General features: G+C 35.4%; 1 protein-coding gene and 1 long non-coding RNA gene across 4 annotated transcripts; one reads left to right on the top strand and one right to left on the bottom strand.

The window, feature by feature from the left end:
- Nucleotides 1-265: 265 nt before the first annotated feature.
- LOC111893939 (uncharacterized) lies at nt 266-3,904 on the top strand. Of its 2 annotated transcripts, none has more exons than XR_002851047.3 (3): nt 266-1,124; nt 1,841-2,021; nt 2,760-3,904. It is a non-coding gene; the product is annotated as an uncharacterized LOC111893939 (long non-coding RNA). The 2 variants fall into 2 exon arrangements; XR_006184396.2 differs by having other exon boundaries at nt 274-1,124; nt 3,064-3,904.
- Nucleotides 3,905-8,365: 4,461 nt separating this feature from the next.
- Nucleotides 8,366-13,421, bottom strand: LOC111893934 (transcription initiation factor TFIID subunit 5). 2 transcript variants are annotated; one of them, XM_023890013.3, is made up of 20 exons: nt 13,292-13,421; nt 12,281-12,493; nt 12,112-12,193; nt 11,926-12,004; nt 11,729-11,826; nt 11,598-11,654; nt 11,438-11,525; nt 11,237-11,346; nt 11,039-11,146; nt 10,808-10,959; nt 10,630-10,740; nt 10,472-10,541; nt 10,346-10,382; nt 10,103-10,255; nt 9,942-10,018; nt 9,749-9,865; nt 9,401-9,666; nt 9,225-9,320; nt 9,047-9,128; nt 8,366-8,752 (listed from the first exon to the last, which is right to left on the bottom strand). In XM_023890013.3, the coding sequence occupies exons 2-20, from the start codon at nt 12,466-12,468 to the stop codon at nt 8,699-8,701; spliced, it is 2,025 nt and encodes a 674-aa protein (XP_023745781.2). In that variant the 5' UTR covers nt 12,469-12,493; nt 13,292-13,421; the 3' UTR covers nt 8,366-8,698. The 2 variants fall into 2 exon arrangements, with proteins under 2 accessions (XP_023745781.2, XP_023745782.2); XM_023890014.3 differs by lacking the exon at nt 10,630-10,740.
- Nucleotides 13,422-14,017: the final 596 nt, after the last annotated feature.

The raw sequence follows: 14,017 nt of genomic DNA, 5'->3' as shown, positions 1-14,017 counted from the left end.
CCCTCACATGGGATTTACCATGAAGCTCATCCAAATATTCTAGTCCATATACTTGTTCTTGGATGGCCCATTAAGAACCCAAACACCTAAGCCTAAAAGAAAAGGCCTAACTCGAAGCCCAACATAATTAGGGTTCTCACATAAAATGACGATTATGGTTAAGTGTTCTTACTTAACCCATTAAGGACTTAATCCATTAAGTCCATCGCTCCACTAGGCCAAACATACAACGTAATCGTACATAAGTCATGACTTCAATCCACCGGTCCAAACGCGGGTCCCGACAATTCCAAAACTAACATATCCAAAATTAGGGTTTTCTAAACCCTAATTAGGGTTTCCAACCCAATTGCATGTCAATTAGGTCCAAACTTAAGCTTGCAGATTAGTTAGAGTTTCACTAGGACGGGCACCACCCACTGCTACATCAGGCGGTGGTGGTCGACGGTGGTTCATGGCGGCAGCCACCACTTCACGGTGGTGGTGATGGGTTTTCTTTAACTTTCAACCAAGAAATGCTCAACCAGCAACACACTACTACAACATATGCATTTCCCACGATATCACACACACACAACCACCTCCCACGGTGGCTGGTGGCAGTAGAAGAAGACAATATGGCGGCAGCCACCATGGTTGGCTGCCATGGTGGTTGTTTGCGATTTCCAGCCATCTATATACACACATACACACGACTGAGAACGTGCTCCATTTCTGCTCTAAGCAGAATACGCACCATACACACGCAATTTCACGTACAACACCGCCACCCACGCGGTGGAAGACGGCCGTCGAGGACTGCAACAAGAGAAACAGCCGCTCGGAGCGGCAGCGACGATGGGCGTAGCACCGGCAAAACGGAGAAGAAGGGTTGAACCGCGAACGACAGCAGCAACGGCAGAAAAAGGTGCTTGCTCGTGGTCCTCGTTGGCAACTGGAGCAACGATGGTGCTAGATGGTTGCATGGACTTCGGCGGAGAATTGGCAGTCGCTCGGAGCTTCGATAGATCGGAAAACGAGAGGGAGTCGGGTGGTGGCAGCTGGAAGGTTCACGCATGGCGGCTGCCTTATGGATTAGGGTTTCTTGATGATACATCTTCAAACAGGAAGGGAAGGAGCAACAGGTTCAATCTCGTGTCTCTTTCAAACTTATTTCTTTTTTTTTCAAATTTAGTCCCTCCCCGTAAAACCTTTTTCAACATGAGTCCATATTTTACCATTCAGCCCCCCAATTCCAAAATCTTTTCAATTTAATCCCAATATTTACCGAACACCCCCTGACTTCTGAAAATCTTTACTTATCAATCTAGAAATTACACTTAGACCCCAATATTCAAAAGTTATGACATTTAGCTCCCCAAACCAAAGCCTTGCTAAATTATGGATTTAGGGCTACTATTCATTTACTAATTTTATCTATTTATTTATTTAATAAACGAAATGTTACATACTCATGTAATGAAGGTATTAATAGTTACCCATGCAACGAAGTTTACTAAGATCACAGTTTAAAATAAAGTTCCCCCAATTTTCCAGCACGGAAGATTGTATTCTCCAAAAAATTTGTACTTTTGTTACACTCCGGTTTTCAAGTATTTTCAAATTTATCCCTTGGTTTTAAATTATAAGTCAATTTGATCCCTAAGTCCAAGAATTATTCCTTGAAGCGCTAGTGGTATTTTTGTAATATGATCTGGAGGAGTACGTTAAGCGTACATGTGTGTACGTTGAGCATACACTCACGTACACTGGGCATACTCACATCAAGAGGAAACCCTAAATTTTAGGGTTTGAAGGGTATTTAAGAATCATATTGGCTCATTTCCTTTCCACCTTTCAGCCTCCACTCCCTTGGGATGTTTCTGCAAACCCAAATCTTTGAGTGTGCATTTTCGAGATCAAGTGTATGCTTTTTGGTGTGTTCTTGGTGTGTTAGAGGAAGAAGAAGATTCTTTGAGAAGCCTTGGTGAGGGAGCAACTTGTGAATCTGGGATTCTTACCTTCTTAAGAAGCTACAAAAGGTATAAAGCTTCAATCTTGCCTTGTTTTCTTTTAGATCTTTCCATGAGGAAATTATGTGTTCTTAGTCCCTTTTCTTGGTGTAAATGAGTATGTGTTACTCTAAGACCAAAGGATCTGTCCTTTCTGAAGAAATAATGTGCATTAAGTCATAAAAATATTATCTTGACTCTTTTGGTGCATGCATGAGTTATTAAGATACGCATAACCATAAAGTTGGGACTTTATGGTTTGGAACACCTCTTTGGACCAGGATTTGAAAGTTGGACGTTGGACTGAATGGGATAAGCTCTTAATCGAAGTCTAGCATGGCCACTGCGTACGCTGGGCGTAGGTGGTCAATGGCGCAATTTCGATTCAATGCAGAGTACGCTGAGCGTACAGCTGGGTACTCCCCGTGTACTCAGCCTGTTGGGTTTCGAGTTTGGGATTCAAGCTTTGAGCCACCTTTTGGGCTTAGATGCTTGGGCCCTTATAGGTCCATCTGATAATGGGTGTTTTAGGCTAAGTGAAGTGTTGGACCTTGGAGTAAGGCCCAATTAGGAGTTGGGCCCAATTTGGAAAATTGGGCTAATTATGGGCCTTGGGTGATTATTTACTTTTGGGCCTTCTGGATCAAGATTTGGGCCTGGGTCTTAGCTCATCTAGGGAAAGGGTAAAGTAGTCATTTACCCTAAGTATGGATTATTAGTCAAGGATTTTAATCCAATTATTAATTGAATGATATTTTGTTGTGTTAGTGCGGGAATTTAGTGAGCTAGCAGCCAGAGGCATTCAGTGTGATTCAGCAGTGCGGGGTGAGTTTTCCTCACTGTACTTTCGGGTCGAAGGCACCAAGGCCGGCTCATTGGTTTGAGAACTTGATATTGTTGATATGCTGAGTATGGAATAGATATGCAAGTGTTAGGTTCATTTTTACGTATCATTTTAGTATTTTTCTTAATTATTTTCATGACATATTGTGTATATTTAGCATGCATTTCATATGTTTTATTACATTGTTTGTTGGGGACAATTTTACTCGTTTAAGCTTAATTTGTGCAGATTTATGTAAGCGGGTAATGACATCTTAGATGACCAATAGAAGTCACATGGAAAGCCTTGCAACCACGTTCGAAGTCTCGTAACAACATCTACGATAAAACAATAAAACGAAGCGATTTAAAGGTTTTTTGAAAATTTGGCAGCAATGCGCGGTCTTTGTAAAGTAATTAGATCGAGGGGTAAACGTGGTCCGGTCGAGCGAAATTTTACTGATGCCTAACTAACTCATAGATCTTTAATATGAAGGGTAGAGATTGGATTTTGAGATCGTTTGATTCTCTTTTTGGACCCCGTGAACAGCAACACGAAATATGCCCAACATCATTAAATGACGGCCCATTGTGATTTTAGCTTAGCCCAAAATCTGATTTGTTTTTAATTCCATTTGGCTGCCCATCTTGGAAATTCATAGTAGCCCAAATAATGAATTAAATTGTAGTCCCATATTATAAGTTCAGCCCACCCATGAATTAAAGAAAGGTTACATGAGATACAAAGAAAAAGAAGGTGGCATCGATCGGATATACATACATTCACACACGCAACATTTTTGGGTGACAACTCCAGACACACGTCAAAAACAGAAAAGGGGGAACGAGAAAGCTACTTGAGGGTTTTCTTTAGGTTTCAAGCATCAAAACAATATTTTAAATTCTTTTTGTAAGTTTTTAATTTCCGTTGATTAAATTGTAGTTTTCGGGGTTTAGTCGTCTTAAACGGCTAAACCACCGGGTTTGATGTTTGAATAAGTTTAATTATTTAGACTCGTTTTAGATTGTTGTGTAATATTGTTATTTAGATTTAATACACTCATATCCATATGATTTCTGATTTTCATTAATTTCGTTGTCCCAATTTTAGTTAGGCTTGAGCAGCCCGGTTAGGGTTTTAACGATGAATTGTTAATCAATTAATTGAATATGTAATTGTTCTTTTAATTGGTCTAAGTAGCAAATAATACACTTGTGTTATGAAATCATGTTGGTACAATGTAAATTCTCCGAGCTCACGTGAGGGTTCATTGTGTTTGGTGTTTCGTGTGTGCTTTAATGCGACTTTCACCTAATTACAAATTGCTCGTTTGATAATTTTGTAGTGATTCAGTTCTAATTGAAATATTTATTTTAGTTAGATAAGTTCGTAGCTTGCTTAAAGAGCTTGTTTTAATCGAGTGTCTGACGAAACGGGTTGTCAGAGCTTGTTGACAATCGCGGCCAAACTAGGAATTATACAAAAGTCGTTCCACGTAACAATCCATGATCACACGTCTAAATCAGTCTTTTGATGCTAATTCAAGCATCAACTAGTTAGTACTTTGTAGTATTTATTTATCGTATTTTAGTTAACACATCCGGTTTTGTAGTTTGAACTTCCTTTTTATGTAGTTGATCATATGATTTGATGTTGAATTTGTATTCTATCTGGTGAATTTGGTTTTGTGTTAATTAAAAAAAAGATTTTAATTTTGATTCATGTTTGCCACTTGAATTAGGGTTACATCATTCAAGTTATTTGATATGCAAAATTCGTAATTGTTTTGTGAATTAAAACCAGTAAAAACATTAAATTGATTTCCATTGAATAAATGTAGCTCCCTGTTAGGATTGACAATTGAGAGAAGGGCCCCATTGGAGGATGGGTCCCGAGCGGTTTTGCATTGAGTTTTCTTTTAGTGGGAGTGAGGGAACCAACACACTCCGCCAGCATCAACCTAAGTGTGAAAGGCGCCATTACCCTGGACCTAGCAGTTCTTAGACGACCACCTCCATCCTTGAGAGGATTCCCAACATATCCGGGAACTCTCGATGGAGACAGGCATTGAATTAGAGCCAACTCGGCCAAATTCGTGGATTTTCTATGGAGAAGCAGTGGTTCATGGATGAATTTCAGGCCACATGGCTTAGAAGGGAGATGAACCATTTATCTCTATGAAATTCTTTGGCAGAGGGACTCTAAAGTTGGGTCTATTCTCAGCTCTATAAAGTCCTTTTCAAATCTTCAGAAATTTATGAGGGGGATGAAATAGTTCGAGTCACTATCAATTGGAACAAAGCAAAGAAGGAGGCGGAATGGAGAAAGGAAAGGGACAAGGGCGGTCTTGCTTGGCGCGAAGGCTGCTGGTTCGGGGGCACTGAATGGATCAAGATCTCGTAAATTCATTGTCTTTCTTGATTCAAATCAGAAAGAACTTCTTTCGCTATTGAAGCCATGCCTGAGCTGTCAGCTTATTAGCATCCCTCAAAATTTTCATTGGATCTCAGTTGTTCTTAACAGCGATGGCTATTCAATGTATGGTCCTAATTTCAACACGCCACCTACACGACTCACTCACCTGAACCGATACCTAAAGCTGAACCGCTGAAGGAACCTCTTTCCAATTTTAATGTAAACCAAAATCACACATTTTTACACTCCCGAGCTTGTGAGGAGTATTGGATGTTGTTGGGAACATTTGCACAAAACTTAATGCAATCTTTCAATCTATTTCTAAGAGCTTGTTTAGAGTAGGTTAGTAAGGTTAGGTTTAATTCAAAGAGCTTGTTTTGGTTAAAAAAAACTTGGTGAATGGGAAGTGTTAGAGCTTGTTGCTTTCAAGTACCAACTTAGATTAGAATTTAATTTGACATCAATTTATCATCAACTTGCATCATTAGGTGAATATAACTCGAAACCATATTGTTTTTATTTTTGTTTCTAGTATTTCTTTTATTTTATTTCATTAAAAATCATCCCCCGCATTTACTTCTTATGAATAGGAATAAAAACATGACTATTTTGGTGTATTTATGGATTAAAACTGAGTCCCTGAGGATCGACCTTGTTTGCCACTATTACTATTATTTTTAAATCATATAAGTGCAAATAGGATTTATTTGTTTGATGGATTCGACACCCATCAGCATGCTAGTTTTGATATGCTAGTTTGGTAGATCTGTAGGTATACCTGTGATGGTGTCTATTTATCTATATATGATATTATTTGTTATATGTCAACATATTGTGTAGGGTGGGTTGAGGTTGTACTGCTCCGTGTTGTAGCCAACAAAGCCTGGAGCAAGCCAGATATGAGTTGGGCATGCCAGAATCATTCTAAGGGCTCATGACTCATGAGCATTCCAGATACGAGCTAAGGGTCGGGAAAGGCATGCCAGACTCGTACTGAAGGGTTAGTGGTATTCAGTATGAGGACTGATCAGGTCGGGGAGCAAGCCAGACATAGGCTGTTGGCCAAGGGCAAGCCACACTTATGCTGTGGGCTCAAGGGTAATCCAATTTTTTAGATGTGGAGCCATTGCATGCTGTTATTATATTTGTGCTATTTGTTTGTGTATTTGTATTTTGGGGGAACTCGCTAAGCTTTGGGCTTACAGTTTTGGATTGTGTTTCAGGTACCTCAGATGATCGTGGGAAGGCAAAGGCTTGATCATGCACCTCCTCATGTTGTGTTTTGTGATTTTGGAAAAACTCTGATGTTAAACATGTTTTGAAAACTAAAATGTAAACAATTATGATTTTTGGTTGGTTTGAAAATGTTTAAATTTTTATGAAATTTTATGGATGTTACAACTTTCGTCTACTGATATAAAGTCCAACCTCCGAACAAATGAGAACGGAACCATTTGGTTGAAAAGGGCAAACATCTTATAGAATGCCTTGTCCAAAGATCTAAATCTTTGGGAAAAAACATACTAATCTTAAGGAGAAATCGACAAACATGAAAAGAAAACACACTCGCTCTAGGAAATTTGTTACATATGTTATATATGAATGGTGGGTCAATGAGTCTTCTCTGATGTTATGTATCTACAATGTGATGACTAAGCTCATTGTTAAGACTCCTCCCTATAAAGACTAAGAATTACCAAAATCCATAAAGGTAGAAACAAAAATCATTTTCATAAAGAGTCTTAAGAAAGTAAGAAACACTAAGTGGAGAAATGTGAATTCCACTGAGAAAGAGAGAGAGGGAGGGAGAGACAGAGAGAGATAGAGAGAGAGAGAGAGAGGTGGACACTCTCTTATTTTTAATTATTAAAATAAAAATAAACATTAAATTTCAGTTTTCTAAGATACCAAATACGCAACGAAACTAGTTCAAAATGACCATCAATCCGAAACTTTAATGGTTTGGACATTTTTTTTCTGAAAAAATGCAAACCACAATGACCATTTTTGCAGTTTTGTCAAATAAATATTAACAAACAAATAATAAAAGCAAAAACAAAATTAACTACATGTTACTTGCTACATATTCAAATGATTCAACTAACAAAGGTTAACTAAACTACAAGCTAAAAATAAGTCAACACTACAACCGGTCATAAGGGTAACGAACTTTCAACTGTATTCACATTTAGTCGCTGAATTTTTTTTTCGTGCATGATTTACCCCTAAATTGTTTGAATTTGTTCATCTTTTACCCTAATGACCAGTTACAATCGGTAATAAGGATAAAATGTGAATATTTCAAATAATTCATTGGTAAATCTAACATGAAAAAAAGCTCAATGACGGACTATGAACTAGTTGAAAGTTTGTTACCCTTTCAAGTCGTTATCCCTTATTGTAATCATCCCTTAGTTTATTTTGTCATGTGTTGTGTTTGTAAGGAATATTACAGAATAGAATGTGTATCACAAAAGCATGTTGTAGTTCATTGTTTTAATCCTAGTCAATGAGATAAACTTTTAACTAGAGTTTCTTTATACACATATAAGTGAAACGTCAACCCAGAAAGAAGAAATAATCAGTAGAGTTTCACAAAGGCAAAAAGACATACGAGCAATAAAATGAAATATAGATCGAAAATCAAAAGGAACATGGTGAGAAGGTACCTATAAAACCAACATACAAATAGAAAAGATAGATACAAGTAATAACTAGGAAGAAAAGTATCCATAAAACAAGTTAAAAGTAAAAACAGTGAAAACTAGGCAAAATGCACAAATAATGTAAAGGCAACTAATACTTAGATTACTCATGTACTACTCCACGACTTTGATCTTATGCATCCACACTCTCTGATCAAAGCTTGTGTCCTTATAAAGAGAAAAAGTTCATTTAAATTTAACATTGCATTATCTTCACACTTCTTTATCATATGTTATCTCTTCCTCACACGATCTACAACAACTATATCCACCATATGGAATGAAAACCGTTGCCTATGTCCTATATGCATGAAACCACCACAATCTTTGTTTCTTCAATTTCTATGTGATTAAAGTCGCTTCTATTGTATTTCAAATTGTTGTTTCTAGTACCTTACAAAATAAAGGTATATCACACGACTACTACAACATCCTCACTTTTGTGACCTTCATATTCGGTTTTTGCTCATTCTTAATAACATATACGACCTTCATAAAGGGTAACAAACTTTCAATTTTGTTCACATTTAGTCATTAAACTTTTTTCATGCTTGATTTACCTCTGAATTATTTGAAATTGTTCACATGTTACCCTTATGACCGGTTATAGCCGGTCATAAGGGTAAAATGTGAACAATTTCAAATAACTCAGGGGTAAATCAAACACGAAAAAAATCCAATGACTAAATGTGAACAAAGTTGAAAGTTCTCAAGTCATCATCCTTAAAAGCAACAATGAAAAACACACCCCACCCCCTCCAATTTTACACATTTGTTGAAAGAGCCCCAGCACCAAAAAGAAGATTCCTTCTCGAAAACTGTCAATAAAAAAAATGACATCGTTACAAATTTTCATATGTAAAGACAAATACAAGAAACAACATTGTACTTTCATTTGTTTATTTATTATAGCATCCTACTTTCATTTTTATTTTATTGTCCAAATAGGGATAGAAAGTAGAATATTATCATTAGGAAGTTTTTTTTTGCCTTAATAAGAAAATATGGAAGTAATGTTTTAATTTAAAAAAATGAAAATGTAATGCTATAATTAAGAATAATACACAAATAGATGAAAGTAGGTTGCTATTTCAATTAAGTTGAGTGTTTACCCTTAAAGCATAAACCGGGGTGGATTTGGTAGTTAGAGTCTTGAGTGATCTCAGTCTATTTGTATTTGTATTTCCACTTTTACTAACAAATCAAACAAAACAAACGACACATTGATTAAGTAAAACTATATTTAAATTCATATAAAAAAAATTAAAAAATAAAAATAAAAATGATTACTTGTCTTCGGTTTTTGGTGGTTTCACACTTGTATTAACATCCCACAACTTGACGGTTGAATCAGCCGAACCAGACGCAAGAAGCGATCCCTCACAACTGAAACATATTCATCAGTACAACCTGTTTTGTCATGTGGGGCCCACGAATGAAATGAAAGAATAGAAGAGTTAGTTTACCTAAAAGCAAGAGACCAGACACATGAAGTATGGCCCACAAGAGGAGTGACACATCGACCATTGGAAACATCCCACATCATGATACTTCCATCTTCATCACCAGATGCCATGTATCTACCATCGGGTGACATGGCCAATGATAAAATCATACTCCTATGACCAATGAAAATTCTTATGCATTCACCACTTTGTACATCCCATAAACGAACTGTTTTGTCACTTGATCCGGTTGCCAAGTAATTGCAGTTCATATGCCATTGTACACACTGCCAAAAATAAAATTTACGTTTTTGGTCCCTTGGTATACCTGGTTTTTGCAATTTTGGTACTAAAATAAAATATACTCACATCAACATCGGATAAGTGTCCTGCAAGTATTCTTAGAGGCTGGATTCTATCCATTGACCAAATCCTAGCTGTTCTATCATGAGATGCACTTGCAAAATAATGTCCAAGTGGACTAAACTGAAAATAATTACCAAATTAATTTAATACAATAGAAAATAGTAATAGTAAACTTTTTGACTTTTGACTTTTCTACCTGAACATCCCATACAGGGTAATTATGACCTTTGTAGCAGACGACATTTGCATTCAACTTTGTGCTCCATAATCGAACTGCGGTAAATGTTTATATATAATATTATATATTATATATATCCACTGTAAAACATGATAAAAAGAAATAAAAAAGAAACATACTTGTTGAATCTGATGATGATGATAAGAGAAAATCCCCGAAAGGACTAAATGAAGCTGAATAAACTGGACCAGAATGCCCCTGATACAAAGTGTAAGACCTTTTTCCATTATTTGATCCATGTGTGTTTTCATCATTTTCACCCTGCAAAACAGCTGAAAACAGAAACTCGTTTTTTTTTTTTTTTACATTTATTTAAAAAGTTAATTATTTAAGTTTTGAAGTAAATAAGTTGGATGACTTACAACTCCCCATACGCCCAAGTTTCGCCATGTCCCACACCTGCCACATGTTAAGTTTATAAAAAAATAAGAAAATAATATAAATAATAGAAATTTAGAATGTTAAGAAATAAAATTAAGGGAAAAGACCTTGAGTGATGAATCTGAGAAACCTCCAGCTACTAATGATCCATCGTGGGATATTGATGAACAATTTAATCTGAAACAAACGAAAATAAAATAAAATAATATAAATAAAAGATAAAGAAGAAAGGAAATATTTGAAATAATACAAAATTTACAAATACCCATTGTGTGTATTAATGAATGTGTAGAAACTAACTGAAGGAAGTGTGGAATTGTTTAATTGTACACGGTTTCTAAGGTCTTCAAGAATAGAATGTTCTACATCTGTTGATCTGAGATTTTTTAAAAAAAATTAATAAATAAATAAATGTTTTTAAAAAAAAAAACTATGTAACATACATTGTTGGCAAAGTAAGCTCGGGTTTGACCCGTGGGGCAGCAGTTGACTTTTCACCTTCCCCTCGGGCAGCTTTCCCTGCCCCACCAACAACTTTATCCTTCTTTAGCTTCTTGAGGGGCCCACCTTGCTTTCCACCTTCTGTTGATTTTTTCTGAATAATAAACACAGCAAAATAAAGAAAAAGTGTAAAACTAAACAATTAATTAAAATAAATAAATAAATAAAAATACCTTATTTTCATCTAACTCTCCTTCTTTGCCTTCTCCTTCTGTCTTTTCTGAATCTGAGAGCAACCCACCTGCTTTATCAAGCCGATCTTCTAAAGAATCTTCAAGCAACTATAAAAAAATTAAAATTAAAATTTTAGTTTCTTACATAGAATGTGAAAATAATAAGATATTTAGTTTTTTACTGTTTTTTTTACTAACCCCCCAATGTATTTCTTTCTGGTTTATTAAATTAGCAGCATCTTGTCCACTCCCAACAAGTGAAAAGGCTTCAGCATCATCAGATATAGAGCTAGGTTGTCCAGGAGAAACTGCAGAAAAAAAAATAGTCCAAATAGTGAAAAGATTAAAAGTTTTAACATTTTTTTTACATGATATAAAAGATTGTAATAAAAAACTTACCTTGGAAATCAATATGCTCATTGATAATACCAAGCATTGTAATGGATTGTGTCTTGTGTAGATATTGAAGAAGAAGATCATAAGAATACTACAAAGAATAACCATTATTGATTTATTATCATATAATTTGATTAAATTTATAAAAGGATAAAAAGGTAACCTGACATATCTTTATATTCACTTTGCTTTGCCTTAGAGTGTGAGCAAACTCCATTTCCTGCATATTTACAAGAGTTTATTTCGATATAGTGAAATAAAGTTTATAAGTTTAGGGGTGTTTTGGTAATTAACCTCTAAATGAGATGGGGAAAGAACACCTTCTAATTTTGTGAGGTCTCGTGAATGCATCATCTCATGATCTTCACGAAAGTTATTGAAGAATGCTCGAGCTGAAAAGTGAAAACCCAATTTTTTTAATAAAATGAGTGGCATAGGTTGTAAATAACTAAATTCAAGATATGTATATGTGTGTGTGATTATGTGTATACCTTCTTGAAGATGGCTTTTTGCTATTAAATCCATGAAACAGTGGATAAATACTGGGTAGAGAACACGAAGCAATTCATGCTGCATTGTTAAAAGCATTAAAATATAATAAATGAAGTAATGAACATATGATAAAATTATAAAACCAAAGAAGATATGACATTGAGTATATATGAATATATGGGCACCTTGTATAAATCTAGTGAGCTATATGTCCATGACCTCAACTTGCTGTATCCATCATGATACAGTGTTGGAATACTTTCTGACCTGAAAGCATAATGCATTGTAATAACAAAATAATTAATTGATAATTGAGGAAGATGTGAAGAGAGGGTAAAATGGTAAATATAGTACTGGGAAAATGTGAGGATTTGTTTAGCAAGATCTGGATCTGAAAGGGAAACATCAGTAGCAGTGATAGATGAGCTGGAGTTCTTGTTGTTCTTGTTTTGTTGTTCTTGTTGAAAAATCTGTTCAGTTTGGGTGAATCCCTTTTTCTTTAGATACAAATATACAGCTTTATCCAACACTTCTTCATCCATCTCAGTGTTCTTTGTATATCTTTTACTGAAACATAAAACAAACATGCATCACTAGTGAATGAAATCCAAACTAGAATCAAAATAAACAGGAATTCATACAGAAAAATGAAAAAGTAGTAGTAAAAGCAACCAAAATTTAATGATAATCATCATCTAACGAATATTTGAACACAAAAGTCTTGTTTACATACGGATAAATCAAAAGGTCATTCCAAAACCCTCGAAATCCTATTTTCTACTCTGTAATATAAAGCCCTAGCCACATGATGTTCATGTTCTAAGATTGAAAAGCAAAAGAATGGAAAGTAAGTAAGGGTAGAATTACAAATAACAAACCAAGAGGAAAAACCGATTGGGAAACAAATGTTTCCATTGTTATGATTTTAGAATTAGGGCTCTAAAGCATAGAGATTACTAGCGACTAGATTAACTATAACAACCGAAATTAATATATACAAACAACTAAAACAATGATAACATCCAATTAAAAACTGAGTTTATCAATTCATAATGACAAAATACGCACAAACACACACGAGAAAGGTGAAAGAAAGAAAATTTGAGTCCACAATGCCTGCAATCTCCCTTCCAGCGAGTATGGATTTGCGTTTGGTGTCTGAATTTGTAGTTGACAACTGAAAAGTGCATCAATTTACAGAAAATTGACGATGCCGTTTTGAACTCGACTAACTAACGATTACACATCAAAACTAAGACTTGCAAACGACTAACTAGACAGGGATGACGAAGCAATTAAACAAACTAGGGTCACATTTACAGAATACACAACCATACACGAGCAAGACAAGAGAAAGCAAGAAACCTGAGTCGCCAATGTCTGAGATCTTCCTGCCTCCGGTGCCAAAACCTGTTTGTGTTCGTGCTCGATTTAGGGAGACGATGAACGAGGACGTGAAGTAGCAGAAGAATTATATAAACGAACTTAAGTTTTAACAAAAATATATTTTGTTATCCTTGTATACACACGTAAATGAATAAACTTTTTTAATAATTGAGATCACATAAATCAATAATAAAAATTGTTTAGTAAATATTTTGATTAAAACGTACTATTGTATTCATCTACTTTAAAAAAATGATTTGTTTTTTTATCATTCATTTTAATTGAAAATATATAATCATGATCAAAGTATAAAAATTCAAAACATCTTTTTTAAAGGTTATTGTCACTCTAGCCCGATAAAGTTCCGTATAATGGTTTAAATGGTCCCTCGTAACTATTTTTTGCATTTTAAGGGCATAAACTTATTATTTGTTGGTTTAGAAGGGCAATCTTGAAAAAATGAAGGGGTCAACCAGTGACCCCATCTTACCTGGCATTGCACGTCATATTCAATAAGGTCATTTCATTGTCACGTGTGCACAGTAGTTAATGAGAGATATTGTACGTTTAAACCCCTCAACTGTCCCTTTCTTTCACTTTCGTCTATAACTTCCGCATCGGACTTCGTTGTTTATTTGTTCTTCGGTCCTATCCTTTTCTTCAAGTGTTAGTCACTCAAATCATGAAACTTTGTTGTTGCTATGG

Source organism: Lactuca sativa, chromosome 6 (assembly GCF_002870075.4).
Source record: "Lactuca sativa cultivar Salinas chromosome 6, Lsat_Salinas_v11, whole genome shotgun sequence".
NCBI classification, from domain to species: domain Eukaryota; kingdom Viridiplantae; phylum Streptophyta; class Magnoliopsida; order Asterales; family Asteraceae; genus Lactuca; species Lactuca sativa.
Note: the sequence above shows the minus strand (reverse complement) of the source record. Positions and strands in the feature narration are given on the sequence as shown.

Excerpts from the sequence above, each read along its gene's own strand:
- LOC111893934 (XM_023890013.3), bottom strand. The coding sequence starts at position 12,468 with ATGGATGAAGAAGTGTTGGATAAAGCTGTATATTTGTATCTAAAGAAA. Across the intron at positions 10,383-10,471 it reads TCTCAGATTCATCACTCAAG|GTGTGGGACATGGCGAAACT; the intron begins GTCTTTTCCCTT and ends AACATGTGGCAG. Across the intron at positions 9,866-9,941 it reads ACCCTGTATGGGATGTTCAG|TTTAGTCCACTTGGACATTA; the intron begins GTAGAAAAGTCA and ends AATTATTTTCAG.